At 37.0% G+C, this 19,548-nt stretch overlaps 1 protein-coding gene across 3 annotated transcripts in view; it reads left to right on the top strand.

Annotated features, from left to right (window-relative positions):
- COP1 (COP1 E3 ubiquitin ligase) overlaps window positions 1-18,615 on the top strand; it is a 200,655-nt gene extending 182,040 nt beyond the window's left edge. For all 3 annotated transcript variants that reach the window (XM_047753827.1, XM_047753829.1, XM_047753828.1), the window contains 2 exons: window positions 13,684-13,728; window positions 16,345-18,615. In XM_047753827.1, coding sequence (XP_047609783.1) covers window positions 13,684-13,728; window positions 16,345-16,362 — 63 coding nt within the window. In that variant the 3' untranslated portion in view covers window positions 16,363-18,615. The remainder of the gene's footprint in view (window positions 1-13,683; window positions 13,729-16,344) is intronic.
- The last annotated feature ends 933 nt before the right edge of the window (window positions 18,616-19,548 follow it).

The raw sequence follows: 19,548 nt of genomic DNA, 5'->3' as shown, positions 1-19,548 counted from the left end.
TGATGAGAACCAAGGCTTACATATAAAACCATCCTTATTTTATGGGAGTGTTTGGTCTGTCAGTTTATTTAGGTATCCCTTAATATCTGTCAGTATTGTTTAGTAATTTTCAGCTGTAAGTCTTACCTATATTTAATGTTTGTCTCTAAGCAGTTTATGTTCTTTATGTTATTATAAGTGGTATTTTTCATTTGCTAAGTATTCATTGCTAGTTTATAGAAATAAATTGATTCTGATATAACGACCTTGTGTCTGACAGCCTTACTAGATCCATGTATTAGTTCTAGCAGCTGTTTTGAAGATTTTAAAAGATTTTCTACATAGGCAGCCCTGTCATTTACAAATAAAGACAGTTTTACTTCTTTATTTCTGATCTGTATGTTTTTTCTTTTCTGTGACTATTGGATTGGGTTAAGACCTCTCAAACTCTATGAGATAGAAGTGGTGAAAACAAGCATCTTCCCCTTACTCCCAGACGGTAAGGTAAGGAATACTTGCGAACAACTTCCAGTTAGCATGACAAAAGGAGTGCAGCATTTCACCATTAAGTGTGATGCTAACCAGAAGTTATTCATAGGTATTCCTTATCCCTTGAGGAAACTCCTTTCTAGTCTTAGTTTCCAGAGTTTTTCTTATGAATACGTATTGCATTCTATCAAATACATTTTCCATATCAATTGTAATTACATGATTTTTTCTTATGTTCTGCTAAAAATGTTAGTTACATTCATTGTCTTAAAAAAAAAGGTTAATCTAGTAGAATATCTGGGTAAAAACCACTCGAGCATGATACATTATTCCTTTTATATGTGGTTGGATTCTGTTTACCAGTATTTTGTTAAGAGTTTACACATCTGTTTATAAAGGTAATTGGTCTATACTTTTTTTATACTGTCTTTTGCTTTGGTTAACTCATAAACTGAATTTGGAGGTATTCCTTCCTCCTCTGTTTCCTGACTTTTTCTTTCTTCTATCTTATTTGAGAATTGCATCTTCACAGAATTTATTTATTTCATTATATTGCAGTTTTATTGGTAAAAGTTGTTTCTATTTATTCTTTATCTTTTTTAATATCTGAAGAATGTCTAGTGATATTCTTTCATTCCTGATATTGTTACCCTGAATTACTCTCTCTTTTTGTAGAGCTTAATCAATTTTATCTTAAGATCTAGCTTTTGATTTTAACGATTTTTATCGGTTTTTGCCTTTGTATTTTATTGGTTTCTGCTTTTTATTACTGCCATTATTTATATTTTTCTTGTGTGATTTGCTTTTTCCCTAGCTTCTTAAGCTGCAAGTTACTACATCATTAATGTCAAACATTATGCTTTACTAATATAAACATTAAGAGATATAGTTTTCTATCTAGGAACTGTTACAGCTGTATTACACAAGTTTTAATATGTTGTGTTTTCAATTTTTTTTTTTTTTTGTCTTTTGCTATTTCTTTGGGCCGCTCCCACGGCATATGGAGGTTCCCAGGCTAGGGGTCAAATCGGAGCTGTAGCCACCGGCCTACGCCAGAGCCACAGCAACGCAGGATCCGAGCCGCGTCTGCAACCTACACCACAGCTCACGGCAACGCCAGATCATTAACCCACTGAGCAAGGGCAGGGACCGAACCCGCAACCTCATGGTTCCTAGTCGGATTCGTTAACCACTGTGCCACGACGGGAACTCCTGTTTTCAATATTTTTTAGTTCAATATTGTTTCTCATTTCCCTTTGATTTATTTTAGCCCTGGGTTACTTAGAGTGTATTTTAAAATTCCAAATATTTGGAGATTTTTTTTCTAGGTGTCTTTTGTTACTGATTTCTACTTTAGGTCTGTTTAGTCAGAGACCAAACTTGTATAGTTTAATGCTTTTAAATATACTAAGATTTTTTTTAATGGTCTGGCAAATATTGTGTCTTGGTAAGTGGTGTACAGGCACTTGAAAAAATGCATACTTTTGCCGTTTCAGATTTGATGTAAATATTAATTTATCTTTTTTTATTTTCTATCTATGTATTTTTTGAATTGTTGGTAGTAGAGTATTGAAATCTGCAGACACAAGTGTGGCATTATCTCTTCTAATTCAGTTCTATCAGTTTTCACTTTGAGTATTTTGAAGCTCTGTTTTAGGTGTATATGCATTTAGGATTTTTAAAATTGATCTTTAATTATAAAGCATTCCTCTTATTCTTGATCATATTCCTTGTCCTGAAGTCTATTTTCTCTGCTATTTTCTCTGCCATCCCAACTTTCTGATGATTAATGTTTGCATGGTATATCTTTTTCTCTTTTTAAGAAAACTTTTTTTTTTAATTTAAAATTATTTCTTATGAATAGCGTAGACTTACTCTTCTCTTTTATCAAGTCTTATAATCTCTGCCTTTTAATTGTAGTATTTAGACCATTTACATTTAGTTGTCAATCTGGTTAGGTATTTATGTACCATTTTGCTATTTATTGTCTGTTCTTTGCCTGCATATTCATCATTTTCTTTTTTTATTATCTCTTTTCATAGCTGATTAGCTGTACTCTTACTTTTCCAGTAGTTTCTCTAAGGTTTATAATATTCATGTTTAACTTATTACAGTCTGTCATCAGATTATACCACTTTATGTATTATGAAAGAACCTTCCAATATACTTCTATTTTCTCGTTCTATCCTGTGTACTTTTACTGTCATTTATGTTACCTCTGTTTATAATAACATAATCCATTGTTATTATTTATGCTTTAAATAGGCAATTACGTGTTAAGAAAATTAAAAAACAAGAAAACAAGTGTCTTTTACATTTACCCACATATTGATCATTTCTGCTAGTCTTCATTGTTTTGTTTAGGTCCGAGTTTTCATGTGGAATAAGAACTTCCTTTAACAATTCTTAAAGTGCATATCTGATGCTATCTCAGTTTGTTTGTCTAAAAATAACTTTATTTTTGAATAATATTTGTTGTTTGACTTTTTTTTTCTTTTATCATCTTTAATAGAACTATCTTATTGGCTTGCATTGCTTCTGATGACAAATTGATGATCTTGTTCCTCAATTGTAATTGTTGACATAAAACAGATTACCAATTATTTCTCCAGCAAAAATGTTTTTATTTAGGATCATCAAACAGTTGAATTTTAGAGCCTGAAACTATGGCAAGTCACATGCAAGTCCCCAGAAAATGGAGAGGAGAACTCTTTTATGGATGGGAAAGGGAGTTATGAAGGACTCTGGTAAACAAAGTGTCCAAGTCCTTTTATTGGCTGAGTTATGACTGTCTCTCATTGGCTGAGCTCTTGCAGGCAAAAATAGGGTGTCTCTCTTCTTCCTGCTGAGCTCTGCTGTTTTTTTAGGGTGTGGGAGTTCCCTCTTCTGGTCTCCTGACTCCATTTTAAATGAGGTTTCTAGTTAAGTGTTTTACATTTCCCCCTTTTGATCAAGATCTTTCTCTGAAAGGATTGAAGATCATGAGTCAAGTTTTTCAGTTTCAGTGCCTTTATCCCCTCAATGCCAGAAAAGGTCTTTCCTGGCTGTAGTGTCTCACATCTGAGGCAAAGTGTATAAATTGGAAATCTATTGAAGTCATATTTGAGTAATAAGGAGAAAGAGGAGGGAGAACTCTCAGGCACTTTTTATTATCTAAAGACTATATGTTGGAGTTCCCCCATGGTGCAGTGGATTAAGGATTCAGCATTGTCACTGCAGCAGCTTGGGTCACTGCTATGACACAAATTCAGTCCCTGGCCTGTGAACTTCCATATGCCATGGGCATAGCCAATCAACCAATCAATACTATATGTTATTAAGATCATAGACATTGGAAATCATCTGAAGCATTAGGTCATCATCTAAAGTTGTACAGACAAATTTCCAGCAAGCCTAGTCCAGGTATTTTGGAAAAGCTGTTTCACTAGATATCATCTGTTTCAGTTCTGGGAAGTCTTTACTTTCAGGTCACCAGACAATGTACAGGTCCAGTCAGGGTTTGGTACTCTTTTTAGGTATATCATGTGACTCAAGAGTCTGTTCACTGGAGTTTGGAAACACAAGGGTTGGTTAGCTGTACCTGATAGGGGCCTTTCCAACAAGGTTGAAGAAAGTCTTTTGGGGGGGATATTTTTGCCAATAGATGAAATCTCTAGCTTTCAAAATGTGATGCTGAAAATCTTATCTCCTGAGAGCACACTGTGAAAAGATTACCCTACTTAAAAAAAATAAAGAAAAAAGATTATTTAAAATAAAAGCAGTTAGGCATTTGCAACATTGATGGTTCTCTCCTTTTATCAATTATGGGTAAAGAAGCACGAACATCCTATGACTTCTCAAAGGGTAAGAGTTTATGAGTTCCAAAAATGATGGATCTAAGACTTAGAAGGACCAATGGCAAAGCTTTGGGCTAAAGAATTTGGAAGCCCTTTACGAATTTTTTAGGTAAAGTCTTAGTAATGCCGTTAGTGCATTTGACTAAACCAGAAGATTAAGGGTGGTAAGTATAGCAAAGTGTTGTAAAACTGGCCAAACAGTGCAGACTTTCGAAGTGCCTGACCAGTATAATGGGTTCCTTAATCATTATGAAGTCCAAGAGGAGTTCCCCAGGTAGGGATAATCTTTTCCAAGCCACAAAAGAGGCAATAGCCTGTCTACAAGAAAAGATTTCAGTCCAGTGTGAAAATATACAGACCATGACTAAAACATATTTATATCCATAAGACAGAGGAAATTACCTGAAATCCATCTGCCAGACCTCAAGAGGTCCATTAGGTGGTTTGAAATGTTTGTGAGAAATATGAACAGGCTTCCCTGAGTTGTATTTTAGGCAAGTGGGACAAATGAGGTAGGCACTTTTTGTGGCCTTATTAATGTTTTCCCCATCAGTATTGATTCATGAATGTTATCATTTTATCAGTAAACCAGTAGTATAATGCATGTATAGTGACTCAGAGTCTTCAGTAGGCGTGGATTATTACTCGTCTAAACCAGAGCTTTCTATTTTTATCAAACCAATTAACTATTGAAATTCGAGTTTTTTTCCTTTTCTGAGGTCAATTGTTGGGCTTCTCTAGCCAATGTTTCTAAGTTATCATTTGGAGAAGTATCCCTTTGGACTTATGACGAGTTTCACTGCTGCTGGTTCCTTTCAAGACCTTGGAGTTCCCATTGTGGTTCAGCGGGCTAAGAACCCAACGAGTATCCATAAGAATGCAGATTCGATCCCTGGCCTTGCTCAGTGGGTTAAGGATCTGGCCACAAGCTGTGATATAGGTCACAGATGTGGCTAAGATCTGACGTTTCTGTGACTGTAGCGTAGGCCAGCAGCTGCAGCTCCAAATCAACCCCTAGTGTGGAAACTTCCATAGGCATAACTTATGCAATTAAAGGAGATCCCATGATGATTTTTCTCAGTGACCATAATGGCTGTAAGGTAAAGAGTTTCTCCTGTGCCACAGGGTCCAGTTACTGGCTATAATACCCTTTGGGTTGATGGTGGTCCCTGTGGTTGAAAATACCCTAAGGGCATTTCCTTCCTTTTCATAAACAAAAGAGAAAAGGGGACTCTGATAATTGGGATGCCCAAGGAGGTAGGTAGGTTCATCAAACTCTCCTTTAAGGCCTTAAAGTCTGTGTCATCTGGTTCTTCCCATAAAATTGGTTCAGGGTTGTTGTCTAATTAAAATATACAGATATTGGAGTTCCCGTCATGGCTCAGTGGTTAACGAATCCGACTAGGAACCATGAGGTTGCAGGTTCGATCCCTGCCCTTGCTCAGTGGGTTAACGATCCAGCGTTGCCGTGAGCTGTGGTGTAGGGGTGTAGGTTGCAGATGCGGCTTGGATCCCACGTTGCTGTCGCTCTGGCGTAGGGTGGCAGCTACAGCTCCGATTAGACCCCTAGCCTGGGAACCTCCATATGCCTTGGGAGCAGCCCAGGAAATGGCAAAAAGACAAAAAAAAAATATGTATATATACAGATATTTTGCCATATGAAATTTGGAATCTAGTTTTTTGCAGTAACCAACTAGCCTGAACTTTGGGTTTTGGTAAACTTAGGACACCATGAAGCCTTCTGGATCTAGGTGTAGTCCTTGTTCTAGTATTAGATACTCTAAATATTGAACCTTTGTTCGGGCAAACTGCAGTTTTTCTTTGACAGCCTTTTGTCCCTTTAAGGCTAAAAGCTTTAGCAAGTGGATGCTGTCTTGTGAGGAGGCTTGAAAAGAAGAGTAAAGTAGCAAATCATCCACATATTGCAACAAAGTAGAACCTCTAGGAGACTTTATATCATCTAGGTCAGTCTTTAGAATTTGTGAGAAGTAAGGACTTTTAGTAGAACCTTTAGCAAGCATTACTGCCCAGTTGAGTTGTTTTTCTTCCCAAGTAAAGACAAAAAGGTACTGGCTAGCTTCACCAACTGGAATACTAAAGAATGCCTTACATAAATCTGTCATAGTAGAGTTTGCCTCCAGTGGGAATGGGTGTGTTAGTAACTTAGGAGGTCAGGAACAACGTGTCAAGGAATAACTAACAACAGTTTATCCCTCGGAGGTAAACCTCCACCCTCTGCCGTTAGGTTTTCTCCCCAGTAAAATGGGAGTACTACAGAAACTAGTACAAGGGCTTTGTAATTTATTATGGGTTTTATGCCTTCTTTACTTATGAGATATTGGTTAATTTGGGGAAGAAGTTTTGAGGCATCTATTTGAATCTTGATGCAAGGTACACCAATAGTTTGCCAGTATTAGTTGGAGATTTTGCCCATGAGAAGGGCAAACTGATTCAATAGTGACAGATGGTCAGTGTTTCCAGAATCAGCTTCAGTACCATCAGAAATAAAACAAATAAAAAATATCAGGATGATTTGGTTTTTTAAAAAGAAAATTTAGGAATTTCAAAAGTTACCTGTAATGGCCATTGGAATACCAAGAATACTTTGGTTAGGTTGATCTGTTTAGTTAGAAATGTACCTAAAGAAGGAACTTGGTTTTTAAACACAAAATTAGCCGAAGTCCCCATAGGGGTGGGGGAGACCCTCAAAGTATGAAGGTAACTGGGGTCCCATTTCTCAGAAATTTTTCTCTAGAATCAAAGAACAATTTTCAAACAGCCTAAACAGCTCAAATAGGTCAAGTAAGCTGTAGGCTTATTACCATTCAGTCCTGAACGAGCCAGGCTACCAGCTGCACAACACTAATGAAATAGCCTAATTCTTAAGGAGGCAAGCCAAAGGCTTAACTAGCACAATCCCAGTGAAAAACCCCCTGTTCCAAAGGAATGGACTGAAAGCTAACACAGTTTCAATCAGAACAGCCTGATTTCAGTAATTAGGCCAAAGCGCCAGATGAGTGCTGGCATACAGAACAAGGACTTAACCAGAAAGGACAAAGCCTTAAAATAGGTCCCGAATAAAACCTTGCAAGCTTCAAAACCACAAAGAGAGTGAAAGCTTAGATCCAGGAGAAACATTTACCCTCAAACCCCAAGGTCTGCAGAAAAGCAGTGAGCAACAGTGGGTTCAATGTGGGTATCACACCTGTTTGCTCACCGGCCTTGGAGTTGTTGGAGGTCTTCTCTGGATCCCTGCACGGGCTACCGAAATATTTTGACCTAAAACAAGTAGACTGCTGGTTATTTCTCCAGTAAAAATGAGATTATTCAGGATCACAGAATTGCATTTCAAGGTCTCCAGTCATGGAGAGCCACATGCAAGTTCCCAGCAAAGACAGAGAGGCAAACTCTTTCATAGAGAGGACGCTGGAGAACTTGGTAAACAGAATCTATGACTTTTTCTTAGCTAAGCTGTGACTGTCTCGTTGGCTGAACTCTTGCCAGGCAAGAAGGGGGAGTATGCCTTCTTCCTTTAGGCTATAATATCCTTGTAGGGTGTGGGAGCACCCCCTTCTGATCTCCCTACTCAATTTTTATGTATTGTGACCTTTTTTCCTCTGGCAGTTTTCAAGAGTTTCTCATTCTTACTCATTTTTAGTAGTTTATGATGTGCCTTAATGTAGTGTTATGCTTTTTTTCCACTGAAATGTTGAGCTTCTTAGATTATGAGTTTATAATTTTCAGATTTGGAAAAATTTTAGTCTTATGTCTTCATATACCTTTTCTTCCCCTTCTCTTTTCATTTGGAATTCCAATTACACATTTATTAGAGTATATATTGTCCTATTGTTCACTCAAATACTAACCTTTTTTTTTTCCTTTCTTCTTAGCCTTTTCTCCCTCTGCTTCATTTTTTTTTTCTGTAATGTCAAATTTAATGGTGTTTTATTCCATTTGGTTTTCATACTTATGTCTTCCATTTCTTTTCTCATTAAGTTCATTGTTTCCTTTAAATATTTGAATATAATTATACTGTAAAAATGCTCATTTGCTACTTTCATTGTCTTTTTCATTTCTAGATCTGTTTCTATTCAGTGAATTTTCTCCTAGTTATAGGTCATGCTTTTTGCCCCTTGAAAGCATTGTGAATTGTTGAATGTCTAGATTTTGTTGAATTGTTTTAAGAGTATTGACTTTGTTTTGACAGAAAGTGAAGTGTTTGGAGATAAACTTAGTTCTTTTGACTTTCTAAGCTTTATTAGGGTGACTTTAAAGTAGCAGTTAGCAAACTTTTTCTTAAAGGACTCACATTGCAAAGATTTTAGGCTTTGCAGGCCACACGATCTCTGTTGCAGTTCTGCTACTGTAGTAGAAGAGCAACTATGGACAATGTATACAATTCAATCCTCAGTATTCACAGGGGATTGGTTCTAGGACTCCCAACAGATATCAAAATCCCTGGATGCTCTTTGATACAAAATCGCATAATATTTACATGTGACCTAGTGTATCCTTCTGTATACTTTGTCATCTCTAGAGTATTTATAATGCCTGATACAGTGTAAATGCCATGTACATAGTTGTAAAAAAAAATGTAAATAATTGCCAGCAAATAAATTCAAGTTTTGTGTTTTGGAACTGTCTGGATTTTTTTTTACAAAATAATTTTAATCTAAAAACATTTGGTTAGGGGAGTTCCCATTGTGGCGCAGCAGAAATGAATCTGACTAGGAACTGTGAGGTTGCAGGTTCGATCCCTGGCCTCGCTCAGTGGGTTAAGGATCCAGCATGCCATGAGCTGTGGTGTAGGTCACAGACACGGCTTGGATCTGGCGTTGCTGTGGCTTAGGCTGGCAGCCATAGCTCTGATTGTACCTCTAGCCTGGGATTCTCCATATGCTGCAGGTGTGACCCTCATAAGACAAAAAAAACCAAAAAAAAGAAAAAAGAAAAAGAAGAAAAACATTTGGTTAAATCCGTGGATGTGGAACCAGAGGGCCAGCTGTAAATAAATGACCATGCTAAAACTGAAATACAAAATACAGGCAAGGGGCTATATTTCATCCATAGGCTGTAGTCTGCTGATCCCTGGTCTACAGAAGTATTTACTTTAAGGCTTGTTTAGCCCTAGTGTTAAGGCATGACCCTTATGCAACTCTTCTAAATGCCCTGAATGTTCAGTGAGGTCTCTTCTCTCTGGTTGGTCAAAATTAAAACATCTAATCTTGTGTGTACTCTCGCATTTGATAATGTTATAGATTCTCAACAGTTGGTTGTACTTTCCCTTTTCATGGTTATTTTCCTGACTTTGTGTAATTTTACCTATGAGCATGCAGTTTGTTATTCTGACTTACAATCGAGGGGACCCCTTACACGTATTCCTGGAACTCTAGGGTCACTTGCTCCTCTGAGGTACTCTGCCGTACGCATTGCAGCTGCCCTACAACCTGTACTTACACCTCTGTCACCTCAACTTAGTGAGTCTGCTGCAGTCTGTTTAGAGCCTCTGTGCTCTATTTAGATCTTCCTTCTTTGCTGTGTAGTCCAGAAGTTGCCTCCAAGCAGAAAGCGAGGGTTATTATAGGACTGACCTTCTTTATTTCTCTTCTTGTAGTGATCATAGTCCTGTACTGCCTGTTATCCAGTACTGTCTTACATATTTTGTTCAGTTTTCTATTTGCTTAAGGTAGGAAAGCAAATTTATTCTATTTATTCCATCACAGCCAGAAATAGAAGTGTTTTAAAATTACATATTTATGTATCTAATAAAATTACTTCACATTTAAAATCAAGTATGACTATTTCTAAGAATAAATCCTCCCATTGTAAACTAAGTGAATAATTACTAATTCTCAACTTGCTCAGGATTTTAATGTAGTAGCTATAATGGTACTTTTACAGGCAGGCTAGCAAAGAGAAGATGATTCCAGTGGTTGCTGGTTTTGTTTCAGTTTAAGTGTAATTAATGTCTTAGATTTTGTAATAAGCAAGTTTGTATATGTTTATGTACATGTCTTCTATTTTTATAAAAGAATTGCTGCTAATTTTTCCATTGTCTTTTCTTAAACTCTTTATCTTAAAAAGAAAATAGTACATGCATTATTATCTTAACCTTGAGGAGGGCTTTGCAGTAAAACTGGCAATTTTCAAGAAAGAAGGAGAAAATAATGAGAATTACTGGCTGACTTTTATTTTATTTAGCGAGTCAAAACAACCCATTGAGCCAGAACTTTCTTACATCAGGCCTCTGGCAGGCTACAGCTACAGCTAAGAATTACTAGTCATTCAAAATGCAAACAAGAATCACTCAAAACCTACAGTAAAAACCTTGTACTTACTTCCATATCTGCTGAAGTAAAATACTGGTTTTATTTTTCTGTTGAGTGCAAAAGTCCATTTATCTTAAGCTAATATCTGGCTCTCTGAAAGACAGTTTAATCCTAAATCCCTTTTTAATACAGTCATGGTCTTTGGAGGGAGGAGCATACTGAGAAGTGAAGCAATTATTTTTCTTTCATTGTTTGTTAATTTGAATAGTTCTGACTCTTTCTAAAAGTTCTTAGGACACTCTGTCACCTATATGTTAGCCCTAAAAGACAATTCCAACTGGGCAATCACTTTCTATGATGGCCTATTTGTAAATGAGATAGTTTCCTGTCTCCGCAGGAAAAGGTGTTTAAAGTTAACTCTCTGGTAGCACCTAATGTGGTCACCTCTTGATGCCAAAATAGTCCTCAGCTTACAAAAAGACATTGTGTGTTCTCGTTCGGTTGTTATCAGATGTCTTCCTCCTTGGGTTTAGTGTAGTAATTGCACAGACTTCAAACTAAATTGTGTGGTGATCTAACTAGATTCTTTTGTTTATATTGAACATAATCTTTCATACTGTATGATACTATACCAGTTTTTCAAATGTCCTTCCACTGAGAATTACAAATTTAAATTGTTTAATTCATAACCTCTGTTACTGGCAGAGGTGGATTCCCCCTCCCCCTCAGGGTGAGTCCTCACCTCCACCAGGTTTTTCTATCTTTCTCTGCATTAAAAGGTGACTAGAACCAACATAATAGAAAGAGAGCTTTGGGCTATAAATGTTTCATTAACCTGACATGTGTTCCCATAGCAAAGGGAAAAATTCTTGGTGACTGTAGCATGTAATTATGGTAGTAGTTGCTTTCTTGGAGACAGGAGTCTTTCCACAAACAGAAACTAGATTGATCTATTCATAGTTTCATTTCTGGATAGCGTTCACAGCAGAAACATTTCTGGGTTCTCTGGTGGCAGTTGTGATGTCACACCAGCTTGTTTAAAGTTCTTGCTAGAAGGAAATCCACATTACACCACAGTGCCTCCTTTTGTTGTTTTCTGAGGCAGATGTAGAAATTCTGCCTCTTGAGCAGCTCAGAGTGAGTTATTATATTCCCTAAGGATACCCAGAACTCACTCTAACCACTTTCTGAATTGATTTTGCTAAAAGGGAAGATAAATCCTAAATCCCCCTTATTCAACACCTCTCCCCCACCCCCACATGGAAGCATTAATTCTGTGTACATTCAGTCCCAGCAGTAGCCCATAACTCCCCAAGGTGGATACTGAAACTCATTCTGGTAGTGAATGCTGTTACCTGTGTTGCTAAGAACACATGTGCTGATTTAAGGCAAAAGCTCAGCTAGGAAAATAGCTGTGTGGGGAGGAAGAGGTTTTCCTTAAAGGTCTTGAGGTTCCTTATCTGGGCCTGAAAATTATGCTGACAGAAACAAATTAACAGAAAAAAGGCAAACAGGTTTATTATGTTTTACATAATACGAGAGCCTTCATAAGGAAATGAAATAGACCTGTGTATTTTCTGCTGTGTTTGATGACGAGTGGGTAGTCCTGTAGCAACGTGGTGGGTTAAGGAGTGAGAGGTAGTTGTACTCAGGAGTAGAAAGCTGCAGGAAACGTGGCAAGGCCCACTTATTCGGATTCCTCTTGGCATTCATTTGTTGTTGGAAATAAGGAGGCTCCTTTACTCTGGGGAGAGGGTTTTATGACCTGTTTTAGGAAGAAAGGGCAAGGGGTGTGGGAGGTCAGAGTGATCTTCCTGCTTCTGCTATTTTCTCAAACTCCTTCAGCTTGAAGTATTCATTATGCCAAGGTGCCATATTTGCGGGGGGGTGGGGGGGTGGGGTGTCCCCAACCCCATCATCAACAATTCCCATACTCATCTCCAGAGTGAGTATTATTCCTTCTTGATACAACTGGCTCTTGATGCTGTCACCACCGACTACATCCAAAGAATATTCTCATCCCCCAAGTAGCAACAAGGTGAGCGTTTTTCAAAAGTAACTTACAAGGAATGAGAAAGTTAAAAAATAGAAATGAAGTTTAACTCAGAGTGGCTGACATAACTTTCCCAAGTACACATCAGGAGTTTTCTTTCTTCATCACTTTCTGATGAACCCTGTGGGATGTTCAGGCAGGTCCTGTCCTTCATTGAGATTTGGGCTATAAATGTTTCATTTACCTGACATGTGTTCCCATAGCAGAGGGAAAAATCCTCTTTATGTTGTTTCTCAAGCTATTGTTCGGACTTGGTCTTCCCATGAGCCATATGGCCTCTATGGCAGTTCTGAGTCTGTTTACCTTCTTTTAGCTGCTTGCTCTGAAAAGCTGAAAGACTCGTGTACACTCCCAAGCCCCAGTGCTTGTTAGACACTGTTTCCAATGAAGACATGTCCCAGCTCTCCTTACTCAATGGTAAACTCAGTCTTGTCCATTCCTTCTTTCCCCCTTTCTGTTTTCCAGAGAAATTTTTTTTCTTAAGACTCAGAATATAAAAAATGTGTTACCACATGCATTCTGTTTCAAGTAATCACCAAGGTTATTAAAAATGCATATAGTGAGTGATAGAACAATTAAAAAGAAAGGTAGCTTTCCTTCTCCTAGATAGTCACATTCTGTTTTACCTGGTTTTCCTACTACCAAATAGCTATCCATAGAAAGGTATGCCAATTACTGGTGTCTTATGGAAGAAAGTGAATGAAGTTTTCTGTGGAGGACTGTATACTTTATTTTTCTCAAGTTACTCTTATTTGCTTTTTATTTTGGTCTTTGTTTCTCTTGCCTTTCCTCCTAGTAGGGCAATCTGTTATTTCTTTTATTTTTCTTTTGCATTTGAAAGTTTCCTACTCTGCTTCCAACTTTTTTTTTATTAAAACTTAATCCTCACAAGGATTTTGTGTTTATAATTCATAGTTATAACCATGTTAAAGTTGGTTCTCCAGTTAGATGTGCCTTAGGGCAAAGTGAAGAAAGAAGGGTGAAGAGGAAATCATTCTCTTGGACTACCCTCCAGGAGATCCTTCACTCTACTCTAAAAGTTCTTGTTCTTTTCTAGGAGTCCAATGTGCTGATTGCTGCTAACAGTCAGGGTACAATTAAGGTAAGCTATTTTATACATCTCCATTTTAAACTCAGATTCATGTTTAGGCTGTAACAGACTATAACTATAACATGGAAATAGAGAGTTGCATTAAGCCCTAGCAAGCATGCCAAATCGTGGGTCTCTGTCTGCCTGGAAGTGGCTTTGATTGAAGGCAGAAAGAGTAGGCAGCTTGCAACTGTAGAGTAAATGATAGTATTTGTTAGAAGTTAAACAAACGCTGAAGGGATTTTAAAGGTGGTCAGAATGAAAAACAGATGAAGACTATTAAGCATTCACTGTGGGCCAAACCCTGTTTAGCTTCTATTATTATGTCAGTGCAGCTACCCCACAGGGTATTCAGGGACAAGATCAAGATATAGCAGGAGATGCTTAGACATTTCACTAGATTTAAAAATGTCTTACTCTTATTTTATTTCTCTCTTCCTCATGTTTCTCTCCCATGACAAGTAGGTTTTTCCTCCGTTGCTAGGGGAAGAAAATGTATTCTAAGTGTTCATTTGAAAATTGATTGATCATGTGATTGTGCCATTGATGTAAACTGAAAACTCTAATATCCTTTTGCTCACAGTCGCATTCGCAAATTCACACATAGTTTTCCACATACTTTTCTTTTTTTTTTGTCTTTTTTGCTATTTCTTTGGGCCACTCCCACAGCATATGGAGGTTCCCAGGCTAGGGGTCCAATCGGAGCTGTAGCCACCGGCCTACGCCAGAGCCACAGCAACTCGAGATCTGAGCCGCGTCTACAACCTACACCACAGCTCACGGCAATGCCAGATCGTTAACCCACTGAGCAAGGGCAGGGACCGAACCCGCAACCTCATGGTTCCTAGTCGGATTCGTTAACCGCTGCGCCACAACGGGAACTCCCAACACATACTTTTCTTTGTAGTTAGGAATTCAAGGAAGTAAAAATTTCATCTAGCTATACCACTGGATATTCAGCACTTGGACATAATACATTGGATAAATAAATCCTGAGCTAAGCAGTGAACTTTTAAACAAAATATCATTTTGGAGGTTTGTAGTACAGGGGTTTGATTAGTGCTTATTCTGTAGGCACCAGTTCTTTCCACATATTCTCTGCTGATCATAGAAGTAACAGGAATATGTATCTATTTCCCCTGCCCCTGAGCATTAACTTTGCCATGGCTTCCTTCTACTCATCCTGAGTGGAGAATGACCCAGCAACCAGGAGAGCAAATCCAAGCCTTATACATTGTCCTACGGAAATGAAATGAGAAAACTCGAAGCAGAACTGCACTGTTAGCTAATCAAATTAATTTACATGATATTCTTCCTTTTATGTAGCTAATTTCTCTATTTAGAAAGCCTCATTAGAGAGCCATGGACAAAAGCCAGGCTTTTGAACTCATCAGTGCTATGTTATGGAAGCCTCAAGCAAGCTGGTAGAAGGTCCTGGAATCTCTGTTTGAAATAGCTCTCGGTAGTCTCTCAGTTTCTCTTTAGTCCCATGGCAAGGCGTGTATTGAAAAAGCTATACCTTATTCTTCAACAAGTTTGGCCTTTAGGACAATTAGGATTGCTAATATATGTGCAGAAAGCTCAAAGCTACATATATAGAGAGTCTCAGTGTCAGATCGAAGGTTTTTGTTCAACAGCACTAACCTTTTATGTTAAGTAGCCTGCTTCCCAAATGTAAAGACAAAAAGCCCTACAGAAACACAGGTATATGTCAGACATTAGCACAGCAAGAGATAAGTTGCTTCTTTAATTCTTTGCCACCTAGAATTACAATCTCCATCTAATGTAATTCTTTTGACACTGTTCATAATTGTCCTCATACCCAATGTCCTTTCTCAGCCATTTTCTTCTATTCTTTTTATAACTTCTTTTTTTTAGTTTTCGAAATACAACAGCTTTCTTATATGACAAGGTACTGCTTTAATAACAAAATATCTTGAAACCAAGATGATTGGGAAATAAATGAAGCAGTAGGAAAAGACAAGATTTTAGGTTCCGTATTCCTTTATCACTATAAATTGTTTATCAATGAAGAAGTAGATTAAAATTGTAAACAGCAATACTTAAAATGTTTCTCTTTTTTTCAGTCTGTTCAACATTTGTATTTACATAGTACATGTAAATCTCTATGTATACAATGATTTATTAACTGTTACTTTACTGGTACAAGATAATATTTTAACTCCATTTAACAGGTTAATTGAAACAGAAAGGCTAAGTGTTCTGCCTAAGGTCACTCAGTAAATCCAAACCAGAGATACATTTAGCTCCTGGAACTAATGCTTTTCTGTCTTCTGTTTTATTAAAATGTTTCTTATGAATATAGAAAGATACCAACATATGTTCCCAAAATGTTACATTCATGCTATGCATCAGCCAGTTCATTTATCTATATGTTTTATGTAGTTTATGTTGAAGGCGCCCTAATTATGGAGAAAATCAATCTAAAAGAGTTCATGCAACTATTAAATTGATTAATGTCTAATTCCTTCAAATTATTTGACATTTTAGCAGTTGGGAAAAGTTTACTTGATTTGGTTCTCCATTGACAGTATAATAAAGACTGATTAAACTCTTTCTATATTTTAAAACTATTTCATTAAACTGGTTCTTTTTTCTCCCTGTTAGGTGCTGGAATTGGTATGAAGGGTTTACTCAAGTTAAATTGTACTTGATTCTGCTGAAATACATCTGCAGCTGACAATAAGAGAAGACAAATTGTCGTGTGATGTCTTTCCCCAGAGTCATCGTGGGTTTTGGATTTGCTTTGAGTATTTTTTTTCCTTTTTTTCCTCCTTTATGACCTTTGGGACATTGGGAATACCCAGTGAACTCTCCACCATCAATATAACTCTATGGACTTTGCTGCTGTTGGTGGTATGGTTATCTAATTTTTGTGATAGGGAAACAAATTCTTTTGAATAAAAATAAATAACAAAAAATAATAAAAGTTTATTGAGCCACAGTTGAGCTGGGAAACTTTTTGTCAAATATGGCAAGAGATAATCTTATCTTTTCAAGAAGTAGCACACATGAACTCCAGAATAAGGATGAATAAGTTGTAAGGTCCCCATTTCCCCACCTCTTTGGAATTATGCATGTCAACCTAAAGTATATGGATTCCTTTCAGAGAATTTAATGTTTACAGTAGGTGGAAAGATTAATAACTTTACCTTATGAATTTCCATTTTCATTCTCTGACCAGATTTATGTCATCAGCAAGTATGTACTCCTCAGTCCCGCTGGATCTGGCCAGGGGTCTAACATTGTGACTTGTTGAGATCACATTCAAACAGAAAGGGAATATCAGTCTGTGACAGCTCTCTCTCTCTTTGCCTTTGAAGTGTTACACATAAGGCCCTAAATAAGCCCTAAATGCAGACAAGCTGACTTATTTTTATAAAATCATGACTATCAGATAGTCCTAGGAATTAGTGCCATCCTGGGATGATCAACTTAGAGTAAAGGTCAGCAAACTTTTTCCTTTCAAGGGCAAATAGTACATATTTTAGTCTTTGCAGGTCATATGGTCTCTGCCACAACTACTTAACTCTGCCTTTGTAGCAGAAAAGCAGCCACAGACCACATGGAAATAAATGAGTGTAGCAGTGAAGTAGGTGAAGGATTGGATCTGGCCCACGGACCATAGTTTGCCAGCCCCTCATTTAGAGGAAAAGAATTTGAAGCCCTAATTCACAAATTTTCAAGCCATATAATCTCTTAGATGGTCTAGTTAATTGTGTACATTGTTTTCAATTTGTAAAAGGAAAAGTTAGAGTAGCAGATCAAGCAAAAGTAATGCCAAGCTTTCTGTTTGAGTTACTTTGAACATTTTTTAGAAAAAGATAAACAATTATATGCCACACATATTTTATAAAAATAGACATTTGGAAAAGCTTGGTGTGAATAAGTATATGGATAATAAGGATAATCAGATTATCCCATTGTATCCCTCTGTTTAATATTATTGAAACCTACTACAGGTCCACATTTCTGAAACACTTGGGCCAAGTGCATTTTTGAATTTAGAACTTCTTGGCTTTTGGAAAAGTAATAGAGTAGGTATTATATAACACCCTCCAATAGAGCAATACTCCATTATCGAACACATTATTTTTGCAGCAAAATGTAGGAATGTTCACATTATGTGAGATTAACAGACTAGAAATAGTCTTGCATCAGGTCAGTTCAGTTTTTACTGCCAAATGAGTTAGCCTCAAACTTAAGTAAATTTTTCAGTTTTCAGAGCTTCAAGACAATTATATCTTAACTAACATCTGGGAGTTAAGAACCTGATATACTTTTGGACTCAGAATTAACTCTGAGAGGAAAGATCACTATCATTCAAAAGTTACACCTCTCATAAACCAGAACAATGTTAGGCGGGCTTCTTTTCCAAGACTGATGAATGTCCTTTTGCAAAGATATAGAAAGAATATTAACATGTAGATTCTTCATTTAAAGAACTTTACTTAGGTAGATGTCCAGAAAGTCATCAAGAGAGAAAGCAGAGAGTTAATGCACTCTTTGAATGCATTTAAATAGAAACAGATTATTATGGGTTTTGTTTGGTCTGTCTTTTTTGGTTTTGTTTTATTTCAAGATGTCAGCATTGTAGGTCATGTTAATTTCCATATATTTGGAAGAATGCAATAAGGTACCTTTAGTTATCAAAGGAACTCAGTTTTTTTAAATAACTTATTATTTTAAGAAGGCAGTGTTTTATTTAAGTTTGTGTTTAACTCTTTCATGTAAATAGAAACCATTTTTACATTTGAGTTAATCTTTGCAGGATGTCAAAATCAAACATATATTACCATTTCTTAGAAAAATAACATATTAGTTAACTAAAGCTTAAAGGAAATGTACATTGTAACACCAATAAACTTTCTAACTTAATGTGGGTTTTTATGTTTTAATATAATCTTCATTTCAGTGTATTTGTAGGGTTTCTTAGAGTAGCCACAGCCTCAATAATGGCTGGACCATTAATAGTCAAGGAAGAGAAGAGTGTGGGATGAGTTTGAAGAGGGAAAAGAGCCCAGTAGATATGGAGAGCCTTCCAGGGCACTGTTGAAATTTTGAATTTTGTTATAAAAGCAGTTAAATAGAAGGGTAAAATGGAATGGCATGGTCGCATTTGTGGTGAATGATAGATGAGGGCAAGAGTGCAGTTAGGAAGTGATCAGTCGAGGGTTATTGGTGGCTTAGACTAGGGTGTTATCATGATTCAACCTAAAAACCTATTTTAGGAGTTCCCATTGTGGTGCAGTGGAAACGAATCCGACTAGGATTCATGAGGATGTGATTTTGATCCCTGGCCTTACTCAGTGGGTCAGGGACCCAGCATTGTCGTGAGCTATGGTGTAGGTTGCAGACAAGGCACGGATTCCACAGTTGCTGTGGCTGTGGCTGTGGCCAGCAGTTGTAGCTCTGATTTGACCCCAGGCCTGGGAACTTCCTTATGCCAAGGGTGTGGCCCTAAAAAGCAAAAAAAAAAAAAAAAAAAAAAAAGAAGGAAAGAAAGGCCAACTTAAGTCTTCCTATGTGGTACAGCCTTATGAAATTCTGAAAGCTTATGTTCTGTCTGGAATTAAATCAGCATAAGCTTCTGAGTTAGTTAATAGTTACTAGAGGTGCAATTTTTGGTTCTGGACTTTAAATGAAAATATGTATTTGTAGTAAATATGTGTTTGGTATCTGTTTTGCAATTTTTTTTTTAAATAGGGGACTTTTGCCATCAATGAGAATGAGAAAAAAAAAATGTCCAATTGAAAGCAGATTTGTTAGGAGCTTTACAACTGCCTGCTCAGACATCAGTAGTTCATTTTG

This window comes from Phacochoerus africanus, chromosome 11 (genome assembly GCF_016906955.1).
Source record: "Phacochoerus africanus isolate WHEZ1 chromosome 11, ROS_Pafr_v1, whole genome shotgun sequence".
NCBI classification, from domain to species: domain Eukaryota; kingdom Metazoa; phylum Chordata; class Mammalia; order Artiodactyla; family Suidae; genus Phacochoerus; species Phacochoerus africanus.
This window is presented reverse-complemented; position numbering and strand designations above follow the sequence as displayed.